At 37.9% G+C, this 12,964-nt stretch overlaps 1 protein-coding gene and 1 long non-coding RNA gene across 2 annotated transcripts in view; one reads left to right on the top strand and one right to left on the bottom strand.

The window, feature by feature from the left end:
- Positions 1-327: 327 nt before the first annotated feature.
- LOC127440541 (collagen alpha-1(XXI) chain-like) overlaps positions 328-12,964 on the top strand; it is a 65,602-nt gene continuing 52,965 nt past the window's right edge. Inside the window, exons 1-15 of the mRNA XM_051697209.1 lie at positions 328-465; positions 2,517-2,644; positions 3,376-3,939; positions 4,745-4,910; positions 5,310-5,535; positions 5,964-6,137; positions 6,270-6,347; positions 7,833-7,916; positions 9,155-9,208; positions 11,227-11,280; positions 11,355-11,408; positions 11,737-11,781; positions 11,907-11,960; positions 12,055-12,108; positions 12,305-12,349. Coding sequence (XP_051553169.1) covers positions 2,542-2,644; positions 3,376-3,939; positions 4,745-4,910; positions 5,310-5,535; positions 5,964-6,137; positions 6,270-6,347; positions 7,833-7,916; positions 9,155-9,208; positions 11,227-11,280; positions 11,355-11,408; positions 11,737-11,781; positions 11,907-11,960; positions 12,055-12,108; positions 12,305-12,349 — 1,755 coding nt within the window. The 5' untranslated portion in view covers positions 328-465; positions 2,517-2,541. The remainder of the gene's footprint in view (positions 466-2,516; positions 2,645-3,375; positions 3,940-4,744; positions 4,911-5,309; positions 5,536-5,963; positions 6,138-6,269; positions 6,348-7,832; positions 7,917-9,154; positions 9,209-11,226; positions 11,281-11,354; positions 11,409-11,736; positions 11,782-11,906; positions 11,961-12,054; positions 12,109-12,304; positions 12,350-12,964) is intronic.
- On the bottom strand, positions 5,353-9,206 carry LOC127440544 (uncharacterized). The gene is made up of 3 exons (XR_007897163.1): positions 9,142-9,206; positions 6,841-7,350; positions 5,353-5,490 (listed from the first exon to the last, which is right to left on the bottom strand). It is a non-coding gene; the product is annotated as an uncharacterized LOC127440544 (long non-coding RNA).

Genomic DNA, 12,964 nt, shown 5'->3' with positions numbered 1-12,964 from the left:
GACACAGTCTTTCACTGTAAGACAAAGGATATTGCACAGACATGATGTTAATGTAATGTCAATTGACTTCTGAATAACTCAATGCATGACAGCAGAGAAAATAAAAACTTTTTCGACTGCGCTATTTGTGGCGGACTGTGGAATCGGCCTCGAGATTGGAGGCTTGGAGCCATTTGGCTCGATGTTCTTTGAAGATGGTTTTGTGGAGGGTTAAACCCATACTCCTCCCTCTCTCTGATGCTTGATGTCTTTCATTCTGCCCAAGGAAGGCTGTACGTCACTGTGGGTGCAGATATAAAAATGTCCTTGGCTGTATCTAGCCATCCGAACACTGTTGTCACAGCACTGGACTATAATTCATGTTAGTGTTGAGAAAATTTTAGGCTGGTTTTTTTTAGCAGCATACCTTGTAAAATTGTTGGTGGTGACCAACTACATTTTTGAGATTCAGGAGTCCCATTGTTGGTGAGTAAATGGCTAATTGCATGTTTTATATGCTTATAGGAATATTTGATGTTTTGTTAATCATTACATTCTTTTCAAAAAGTACCATGGTATTACCATAAAAATAACATGGTGGTATCTTTGAGGTACCTTTCAGTACCATTTAAGTTCCATAGTATAATATGGTAAATCAAACAGTACCGTGGGATCAAAATACCATAGGATTACCATCTGATACCATAACTGAATTAGTATTTCCACAGAAAGTTTTCATATAATGTTTCAGAACATAACAGTGGCACTAAAAGAATTTGGACACTTAAGCCATAGTTACAAATGTATTAATGTCATTCAAATTACATTTGCATTTACAAACAAATAATGCTACAGCTTTTCTCAGAACTAACTTCACTTCTCCAAGACATTTTTTAAATAACTTTTAACAAACTGATCTCAAGGTGATTTTTAGTGGAAGTATGAAGTCACTTTCCCCTAGTTTACACCAAGTTCACACCGGTGTTCTAGCAGAGTAACCACAGGCATAGTTCAGCACATTAACATTATATCTATTGTTTAATATTAGAGGAAAACCAATATATCGGTATTACCGATTAATTGGTGCCGATAGTTGCCTTTGGGAACTATCGTAATCTGCAAAAATGTATGCCGAAAGTTGCCGATAGTTTTTTTTTTTTCACTTGTCACTTGAATAGCATGCAAAGAAAAATACGATAATATGGAAATGTGCCCTGATAGCACATCATGCCTCCAACTTCATATCTTGTAAATACTAATAAAAATAGGAATAAATTTTTTTTAAATAAACAAAAAAACTGGTGGAAATATATATATATATATATACATACACACACACACACACACACACACACACACACACACACCAATCAGCCATAACATTAAAACCACCTGCCTAATATTGTGTAGGTCCCCCTCGTGCCGCCAAAACAGCGCCAACCCGCATCTCAGAATAGCATTCTGAGATGATATTCTTCTCACCACAATTGTACAGAGTGGTTATCTGAGTTACCGTACACTTTGACAGTTTGAAGCAGTCTGGCCATTCTCTGTTGACCTCTCTCATAAACAAGGCGTTTCCTTCTGCAGAACTGCTGCTCACTGGATGTTTTTTGTTTTTGGCACCATTCAGAGTAAATTCTAGAGACTGTTGTGTGTGAAAATTCCAGAAGATCAGCAGTTACAGAAATAATAAAACCAGCCCATCTGGCACCAACAATCATGCCACAGTCCAAATCACTGAGATCATATTTTTTCCCCGTTCTGATGGTTGATGTGAACATTAACTGAAGCTCATGATCCGTATTGGTGTGTGTGTGTGTATATATATATATATATATATATATATATATATATATATATATATATATATATATATACTTAAATATAGAGCATTGTCATGTAATTTTAAAATAAGAGTCCAGAAATAATTAAGTGAATTTCAGGCTTGTTTATAGATAAAAGTCATGCATTATGCACCAAATTTTTGTTTTTCTGTTTTTTGTGGGATTTTGGTTGCACAAGAAACTGAATCTGGAATTGTATAAATTGGTGACTCTTGTAGCCTCTGTGTGTCTCTGTATGTCTGTGCTTGTCTTAGTAAGGAAATACTCCTCCATTGTATAAATCGATTTTAAAAACTATCGGCAGATTAATCAGTTATCTGGCTTTTACACCACCTTAATTCTTGGTATCGGCAAAATCCACAATTGGTTGACCACTATTTTATATTGCATAAACTTCTTTGTGTGAAATGTTTTGCTTGGAAAGTGTGCTTGTGCTATCTTTCTTTAACATAAATGCCACTTGGTTTGATAATTTGTTATGTAATAGTCTACAATGCAATGACAGTCATACATTTTTAAGTGTGGCTCACATGTTCAAATACTTTCTGAGACCAATGTATGTATGATGAACTCCAGTATAAAATTATACAATATTTAGATATTAAGAGTCTCATATTGACCAGCTGGATTGATTTGCCCACTATCTGATTATTAGAGATTTTACATTAGTTTATTTCATCTTCCTAACAGGATTTTCTACCTGCTGCTTGGTTTGATGTTCTGCTGCCATACCATGAGGACATGGATGATTAGTTCACTGATTGTCTGTGTTTTCTTGCCGCACATCAGGGGACTACAGCAAGAGGACACTCAAGCTGGTTTGTTATTTAATTCCTAGTTTCACCTCAATACAGGGTTCCTGGAAATATCAGGGATTTCTAAAATTGTGATTTCCACATGTCCTGGTGATATCATGAAAATGAATAAAATCTCAAAAATCACGAAAAATTCATGTACATTTTTATAGCGAATTTAAATTTTTCTAGTTTTCCCCTGCCTAAAAATATCTCATCAGCTAGATTTTGTTCTTGTCTAGAGTACAGTAAAACTTGATTTCAAAACATAGTGATTTCTGATTTGTCAGCAAATTTTTAGTCAATAAATACGTCCAAAAATATTTTTGAATGATTCATTAGTGAATTGGTCTGAATCAAAATAATAATAAAAACAGATCCAGCAATCCCAAATGACTTGAAAGGTCATGGAAAATTCATGGAATTTAATTTGTCAAAAATGGTGGAAACCCTGTGTAGAAAACATTAGTCAAATGGTTTAAAATTATCTAAGCATTATGACAATTTTAAGCTGCATTAAAATGTCATTGCTTTATACTTTTACTTAAAATAGTTTTTGGCTCAACCACAGAACCAATATTTCAGTAATATGTATTAAGTTGTTCTTGACTTGATGCAATAGGGTGAATTCAGGTCAATCAGACAACTTTTCGATATAGAGATGACTGTCAAAAAGGGGCTCAAATTACTTGAATTTAACCTACATTTGATTAAGTAACTTGACCCTTTGTGCAAACATCTTCCTGGTCTTGCAGGTTGTAGCACAACTCCAAATGACCTTGCATACATCATCGATGGCTCCTCAAGCTTGGGAGTCCCCAACTTTGAAACAGCCAAGCGCTGGCTCATCAACATCACCAATGGGTTTGACGTGAGCACCAGACACACTCAGGTGGCGGTCGTCCAGTACAGCGACACACCTCGACTGGAGATTCCCCTGGGAAAGCACCAGAATAATCAAGAACTGGTTAAGGCCATCGCCTCCATCCCATACCTGGGGGGCAACACGCGGACTGGCCGCGCCATCAAGTTTGCCACAGACCATGTCTTTGGAATGCCTAACTGCACCTCCCAGTCTGCCAGGAACCGTATTGCTGTGGTTCTCACAGATGGGCGTTCACAAGATGATGTTGAGGATGCTGCCATGGAGGCCATGGCACAGAATATTGTTTTGTTTGCAGTTGGTGTAGGAAATGAAATCACCAACACTGAGTTAGTGTCCATGGCTAACAAGCCACCATCTACTTATGTGCTTCACGTGGAAGACTACAACTCCATTGAATCCATTTGGAACCTGATGGAGCAGAAACTGTGCGAGGGTAAGTCATGCTTGAATTTGGAATGAGCTCTTTTGTATAACTGTTATGATATTATAGTAATGCAAACTTGGTATCAGTCCTTCTGTTAAATGCTGAAACTCATGGTCATCTTCTGCCATGACTCAAACAGCTTTTATCTTTTAACCAATGATTATTAAATTTTACATGGATTTGCACCCATTTTCTGTTGTTTTGTGAATGTATGATCATTTGTTTCAATTTGTATTGCTCAATTTGATAGCTCAGAAAACATAATGGAGTTCTTAGTTGTGATACATTTACCAGTATGTTTAAAATTTGTCATGGATATTTCTTTTAAAATACCTTGAGTGTCATACTGTAAGAATTGATGTAATTAAGACAATTGTTGACATACAGTAAGAATAGAGCTATGAAAGTAAGACCATAGCTCAGATAATTTGGTCTTGAAAGAATTTAATGAAAATTGGTTGAGTTCATATGGAGATCTCTTTGATATTTTGAGCACAATCTGAGCACAGTTTGAGACATTGTTGAGATCTCTAAAGGAGACATGTGTTAAATTACTTGGGTCTTAGGAGTAGAAATACTGTATGTGAGAAGCAGGAAGTCTCATTGCTATCTTAGAGAAACAACTGAGACATTAAAGTGATCTCATTTGTGATTTTTGATTTCTAAGGACAAACTAAACAAAATGGACATGCTAATAACAACAGAACATACTTAAGAAACTTATGTTTTTAAGTAGCAAAGTGTCACACAGTGGTTAAAATGAATCTTGAAAGTTGTAGATTGTCTGTAGATTTTGAAGCTCTCTCGTTCACAGAGTCGGTGTGTCCGAAGCGGATCTCTGGGACAGTGAACGATCAAAAGGGATTTGATCTAATCAGCATGATGAGAATAGAGGAGGTGGCTCAGAAGGTTCAGGGTTCTTTGATATCAGAGAGAGCATCACTGCTCAGCCCTCGTCTGGACATCACTCACAATACCAGGTGATTCTTTGGTCACTCATGATGGATGGATGGATGGATGGATGGATAAACCATCAGACTGACAGATAGACAGACTGGATGGATGGATGGATGGATGGATAGATAGATAGATAGAGAGATGGATGGATGGATGGATGGATGGATAAACCATCAGACTGACAGATAGACAGACAGAGGGAGGGAGGAATGGATAGATAGATAGATAGATAGATAGATAGATAGATAGATAGATAGATAGATAGATAGATGGATGGATGGATGGATGGATGGATAAACCATCAGATAGACAGACGGATGGACAGATGGAGGGAGGGAGGGATGGATGGATTTGATACAAATTCCTGCATGTTGATTTGTGGTACTCTGCTCTTCACTATGACAAACTGATGTACTTCACAGCAAGATATTTCCAGAAGGCCTTCCTTCAGCCTATGTGTTTGTGGCCACACTGCGCTTAAAGAACCCAGCTCACCGGATGAAGTTTGACCTTTTGAGGGTGTTGTCTCAGGACGGGGTCAAACAGGTTGTCGTGACCATTAATGGAGCAGACAAATCCGTCACCTTCACCTGCACCAGCACCCTGAAGAAAGAGCAGGCAGTCATATTTAATGACAGAGGAATCAAGGTTCATTACATCACATTTCACTTTTACTTCTAATGAAAAACGCTGGCTGTGTCCATACTATCCATACTGTCTGTCCTAGAATGGTGCATCACAAATTATACTACATAAAAAATAGTATCTAACTGGGTCTGTGATGTAGCATGTCTCATTACTGGAGTGCTGTCTTGCTACACACTTTAAAGTATGTACTTTGCCAATTGCCATCACCAGCGAATTGCATACTCAGTTTAGGGCATTCAAATTGTGAAGCAGCCATTTTTTTAAATATCTATACAGTAAAAAATTTCAGTTGTTACTAAAATAAAATAGAAAATGTAAAATCATATTTATTGTGTATTATGTAGTCTGTTATTCATTAGGATATGTATTTTTATAAATGAGGGGACTGAAACGTAAATGTATTTACAGTTTTATCTATATTTCCATAGAGGCTCTTTGACACTGACTGGCACCAATTGAAGTTCCTGGTGAAACCCAAACGCATCACTTGTTTCGTAGACGGTGCGTATGTGGAGGAGCAGCTCTTAGATCCAGTGGTTCCCATTTACATAAACGGAAAGATCCAGGTGGCCAAGAAAGTCAATATACAGACAACAGTCCCTGTGAGTGACTCCATAAAAATGTTCATAGTTCTGTCCGACACATCTGCCCAACCCAATAAAGTTTGTTACCATGATAACGTCCCACAAACAGTTGGATCAGCATGTTGTTTCTGTATTGTGTTTCTGTGTTAGATTGTGCTGCAGAAGTTGCGACTTTACTGTGACCCTCTACAGAGTGAACGAGAAACAGCATGCGAAATTTACTCTGTGGTAAGACCGTATCGACTCACTATTAGCTCAGGTTATCTGCTGTACAACATGATATAGCTTTGTAACAGATAAAGGATGGGCAAGGAGGAGGCAGGAACCGGCTGAACAGTAAACATAAATTTTAATAAGAAACTCAACATAAAACAAACAAACACAGACACACATGCGACGTGGCCGCATGTGTCTCTCTCTTCCTCAAACTGGTGCCTCCAGCTCCCCTTTATCTCGCTCTCCCGCTGATCAGCTGATTCAGCCCCAGCTGGCCACGACCTCCTCCTCGTCACACTCCTCCACCGCCTGATTCAGGCCGGGGCGCCACCGATCTGACCAACTCCCCCTGGAGACCCTGCCCTTTCAGCCGTTCTGTCAGCTGGTGGTCCACCCCGCCTCCTGTGAACCTGGGGGAGAGACAAGGGGAGGCGTGGGGAGAGGGAAAGGCCGAGCGGAGACACAGAGAGAGAGAGAGGAGAGAGAGAGAGAAGAACTTGCTCACCGGCTCCATGACGTGCTGTCGCTCGGTCCTCAACCGCTCCTCCGCCCTCTGGCAGACACCAACTCGCTCCTCCACCGGGGGACGGCAGTGAGTCCTCCGGCCCCTGGCGGATGGAACTGCTCCTCCCCTTCTTTGGCGGACAGCCGCGGTTCCTCCGGCTCTCGGCGGACGGCAGCGACCCTTCCGTACCCAGGCAGACGGCTGCAGCTGCTCCACTGGGGGGTGGCAGTGGCGAGGACTCCGTGACAGTACATCCCTCCTCCCTCCCTGGTTTCGGCACCACTGTAACAGATAAAGGATGGGCGAGGAGGAGGCAGGAACTGGCTGAACAGTAATCATAAAGTTTAATAAAAAACATAAACAAACACAGACACACATGCAACGTGGCCGCATGCGTCTCTCTCTCTCTCTCAAACTGGCGTCTCCAGCTCCCTGTTATCTCGCTCTCCCGCTGATCAGCTGATTCAGTGCATCATCACGGCCCGGCCACGCCCTCCTCCTTGTCACAAGCTTATAAGTACAAAATTATGAATCAAGATCTTTTGTTGGTCCTGGATCAAAATTCCTATTAAGAAAATCATAGAATTATTACCATAATTTCAACCTAAAACCAACTTGAACACACTTAACACACTTTTTCACATTTTTGACACCAACCCTAAACTTTATCCTTTTCCTAAATCTAATCCTAAAATCTGATAGGGTGATAGAAATGTTGTTCCAGGAACAACAAGGTTATTGATAGAAAAAAGCACATCCTAATTCAGTAAATCATGTTAAGCATTTTATGTCACAAGTCATTTCTTTCCCACTGTAATTTATATATATAATTTTTTTTTTTTTTTGTCATCACAGGATGATGAAAGGGTAAGATACCCAACTTAACTATTCCTGTTTTTAAAATGTTAAAGTTTTTTTTTTAGCTTTGATTGAGTTAGTTGTTTGAACTTGTGTGGTTGCTCTTTTTGATGGATTATGTGTTTTACCCCCAGTGTCCTGTGGAGCGCTCTCCTGCTGTAGATGGTTGTGATTGTCCAAGTGGTAAACCAGGCCTACCTGGCCTACCAGGGCCGATGGTCAGTTTTAAGTTTGTGTGTATGTTTACGTGCACAGTTATCATCAAATCAATCAAATCAAATCCCTTTATTGTCACATCAAGCTACAGTCTTCATATGTCTATGCAAGTATACATGAGTATAGTGTATGTGAATATTTTGTAACACTTTACAATAAAGTTCCATTCGTTAACATTAGTTAATGCATTAGGTATCAAGAATAAACAATGAACATTATATTTTTACTGAATTTATTAATATTTTTTAATGCTGTTAGTTAAAAAAAATGCAATTGTTTATTATTAGTTAATGTTCGTTCATAGTTCATTAACTAATGTTAACAAATACAACTTTTGATTTTAGAAATGTATTAGTATATTATGTTGAAAGTGAAGGAATGTTCCAGGTTCAATACAAGTTGAGCTCAATCGACAGCATTTGTGGCATAATATTGATAACCACAAAAGTGTATTTTTGACTCGGCCCTCTTTTCTTAAAAAACAAAGTAAACATTTTGGTTCCAGTGAGACACAGTGGCCAATTTTGAATGTTAAAATACTCACTTTTTCAAAAGTATATCCACAAGACATGAAGGATATGCATGTAAAAATAATTTTAGGGTGATGAAATCACTTACTAACCTTTTCTGTGTAAAGTTATAGCCAGTTTTACAACTACATTACCATGCAAACTTTGAACTGAAGAATTAATGCAGGTGCTTTTATAAAATCATAAGCTTCACATTTCTGTTTTTAAACCCTCCAAAAATTGGCCTCATTCACTTCCATTGTAAGTGTTTCACTGTAACCGCGATTTTTGAATTAAATTTGTGGTAATCAACATTATGCCACAAATGCTGTTGATTGAGCTTAACTTGTATTGAACCCGGAATATTCCTTTAACATTAACTGAGATTAATGCTGTAAAAGTATTGTTCATTGTTAGTCGATGTTAACTAACATGTTAACTCATGTTAACAAATGGAACCTTATTATCAAGTTTTACTGAATTTTTGAAGGAAGGATATCAAATACACCATGATTAAATACAAGCCGTGCATCTCCTCTGTCTTTCGGAGCATGCACACAATGCTGAGGCCAGTTGTTGTCTGATTAACTTTATAGATGCTGGACAATATCGCAAAAATCGGACTAGTCAGTCAGAATAAATCATTTACATGACATTTTAAAAAGACAAGTGATTGTTTTTGCTGGGTCATCTTTTTACTCTGAAATAAACTCCTCACTGTTTGAACGCAGGGCTTCCGAGGGGAGAAAGGCAGAGAGGGACCACCTGGCCCTGATGGGAAACCTGTGAGTACAAGATAATTGTTAGTGGTGTTTACTAAGGCAAGCATCCTTATTACTACAGTATTACTCATACTCAGGATTCGACCATAGCAACCACCCAAAATACTGTATAGCTTAGCAACCACCTAACAACACACTGGCGATCACCCTAAACACTTAGTAAATGCAAAGAAATACCCTAACAACCACCACGAATTCCCTAGCAATCATCAGACCACCTTAGTGACCACTTGCACACTAGTAATGCACTGGCAACCAGCCAGAACACCTTAGTTACCGTCTAGAAACCACTCTGCCTAGAAATGCGATAGGGCAGCTACAACATTGCTATTTTACACAGGCAAGCACTGCTTACATTTTCTTCAGAAACTGTAAAATTTTGTTCTCTGTATATCACCATCAACATTTGTGTGTCAAGAGTTTTAAAGGGAAAGTTCATCATTTACTCACCCTCATGTTGTTGTAAACCCATATGACTTTTCTTCTTCTGTGGAACACAAAATTAAATGTTAGGCAAAATGACAGCCTCAGTTACCATTCACTTTCACTGTATGTATGGACAAAAGATGCAAGAAAAGTGAATGTTGACTGTTGAATGTTGAATGTTGAGGCTATCATTCTGGTCAACATGTACTTTCGTGTTTGGGTTTGCCAACATTCTGCCAGACAAATTCTGGACATTCCTGCTCTAAATACGGGACTTTGTTTCAGTGGGGCTCCTCCTTGAGATGCTGCGAAATGGTTAAAGAGGTCCATCTAGAGCTTGTTTACACAGGAAAACAATTGAAAAACAGCACAGAGGGACGCAAAAACATGTTCGGTGTGAACAGCTGAAAAAAACAAAGCTGCAATTAATGTAGAAAGAAAAAAGTTTTCTGTCCCATGATTAAGCTTACAGAAATAATTCACCCAAAAATGAAAATTCTCTCATTATTAACTCACCCTCATGTGTATGACTTTCTTTATTCAGCAGAACACAAATGAAGATTTTTAGAAGAATATCTTAGCTCTGTAAGTCCTCACAATGCAAGAGAATGGGTTCTAAAATTTTGAAGCTTGAAATCACATAAAGGCAGCATAAAGGCAGATCAATATTTAAGTCCTTTTTTACTATCAATTTCCACTTTCACATTCTTCTTGTGTTTTTGGTGATTCACATTCTTCATGCATATTGCCACCTACTGGGCAGGGAGGAGAATTTATTTAAAAAAAAAAAGTACTTAAACATTGATCTGTTTCTCTTCAGCACCTATCAGAAATAAATTTAACCACTGGAGTTATATGGATAACTTTTATTCTGCCTTTATGGAGCTTCAAAGTTCTGGTCACCATTCACTTGCATTATGAGGACCAACAGATCTGAGATATTCCTCTAAAAATCTTTGTTTTTGTTCAGCAGAAGAAAGAAAGTCATACACATCTAGGTTGGCATGAGAGTGAGTAAATTATGAGAGAATTTTCATTTTAGGGTGAACTATACCTTTAAGCCTTTTCCATTTTTACAGCTCAACAAACCTGCTTTCCATTTAAAATTGGGGTCATCAGTTAGTAGACAGTACAGTATATGAATAATGTGTTAAAAATAGTATATATCACAAAAAACATTTCAGGACCACTGTCTTATTACAAGTCTACATACTGTTTTAAGCAATCATGCATTATAATGGATTTTTCTTTTATGGGAGGGAAAATGCTTAACATGAAAATAGTGAATTTCTCCTTGGATTACAGCATTTTTTTTGGCAGTTAATAGTGTTTATCACAAGGGAAAATCACATTAAGCATTTTAACTAAACCTGTACTCTGCTGCAGTTTTTCTCACCTTCATTGTGTCTCTCTTCCAGAACAAGCACTGACATTTGAAAAGCAATATCATTTCTGGTGTTTTAGAATCACAATGTTGAGAAGCAATTATCATGCACTCGAATGCTATATGTTTGACAAAATTATCCTGATTCTAACAGAAAAAATGACGTGTGCTGATTGTCATGTGTAACTGGTGTGATCTATTTGTCCACCAGGGGAAGCCAGGGGAGAAGGGAGCACCTGGAGAGCCCGGTCAAAATGGGCAGAAAGTGAGTCAAATGTCAAGTACAGATTCTGATATCCTAAAAGCTTCACAGTAATTGTTTTATTCTTCCATTTACAGGGCGAAGTAGGTGAGCAAGGACAAAAAGGGGAACGGGGACTGGACGGACCCAAAGTAAGTTTCACTTTCCAGTAGAAATAGATGTGTTAGAAGTCTTATGACTATGTTTTATGAATGTTTTTCTGTGGCCCAGCTGCTAAAGCATGGCAATAGCAATGCCAAAGTAATGGGTTTGATACCTTGAATACATTGTCAGTTCAGATGAAAGAATCTGTCAAATGAATAAAGGTATATGAATGAAATACTGTTGGCAGCATGTAGCTGGACACGGTATACAAAGAATTAGCATACAAATGTTGGGTGCAGTTACAGTATTTTCATAAATCTTTTAAATATGCATATATAATGGCTTGTAACATACTTGTCCTCAATCTTTTAACAGGGAGAAATGGGTCCACCAGGACCACCGGGGTCATCAGTACCCATAGTGAGTTTCAAATGTTGTATACATTTATTCTTAACTTTCCTGTAGATGTATTTGTAGGTTGTGTGCATATGAATTCTTCAGAGGCCACAATAACTTAATTTATTTAACGTGAAATTCCATTTTAGGGCTCTGGATTTTCCAAATTGGAATTAGATGAAACTGAAATGCAAGGAACCAAGGTGAAGAAACGATATCCCATTGAATTAATTGAACAATATAAGAAATGTACACCAAACATGGTTGTTGTTTATACAAACTCTCTTGAACTTGTAGGGAATCCCAGGAGAACGAGGAGAAATGGGACCACCCGGAAAACCTGGGCCGATTGTAAGAAATCTCAACTGCTAAATGCTAAGGCTAGAAAAGTCTAATGCTGAGAGCTAACAATTTTTACACTCCTCTGCACATATGTTCCTTTTGTTTCCATTTTACAGAATAAAGAATCAGAATTCTGAATGGAAAATTAAAAGCAAAGTCTTTGGAAGTTTTCCTATGTTTCTAATGTTTAATGTCTCCTGTGCAGGGTGAACGTGGGCTACCTGGTCTACCTGGGCTTGCTGGTCCAAAGGTAAGACCTATATGAGCCTCAAATTCTCATATTTAAATCGAAACTCCATTTCACTACTTTTGTTATGGGGTGAATCTCACAAAACCAGTCAAAAACATGTCATATTATACTCTCTTTTTATACTGAATATACACAGTCTATACATATATATATATATATATATATACAGTATATATAAATTGTCAAAATATTTTTCCAACATGCTAGAAAAAAATGGCTTAAAGGGATAGTTCACCACAAAACAAAAATTCTCTCATCATTTCATAGATACTATCCCAACAAAGATTCTTAGAAGATTTCATTTCAACTCTTTAGGTCCATACAATGCAAAACTTCCAAAACTTTGAAGCTTAAAAAGTACAAAGGCAGCCTAAAAGTAATCCATATGACTCCAGTGGTTTAATCCATATCTTCCGCAGCGATATGAAAAGTGTGTTTGAGAAACAGATCAATATTTAAGTCCTTTTTCACTATAAATCTCCACTTTCACTTTCACTTTCACTTCCACATTCTTCTTTTGTTTTTTGGCGATTCAGATTCTCCTTGCATATCACCACCTACTGGTTTGGGACGATCAAAGGTGCATATTTATAGTTAAAAAAGGACTTAAATATT

Source organism: Myxocyprinus asiaticus, chromosome 5, assembly GCF_019703515.2.
Source record: "Myxocyprinus asiaticus isolate MX2 ecotype Aquarium Trade chromosome 5, UBuf_Myxa_2, whole genome shotgun sequence".
In the NCBI taxonomy this organism is placed as follows: domain Eukaryota; kingdom Metazoa; phylum Chordata; class Actinopteri; order Cypriniformes; family Catostomidae; genus Myxocyprinus; species Myxocyprinus asiaticus.
This window is presented reverse-complemented; position numbering and strand designations above follow the sequence as displayed.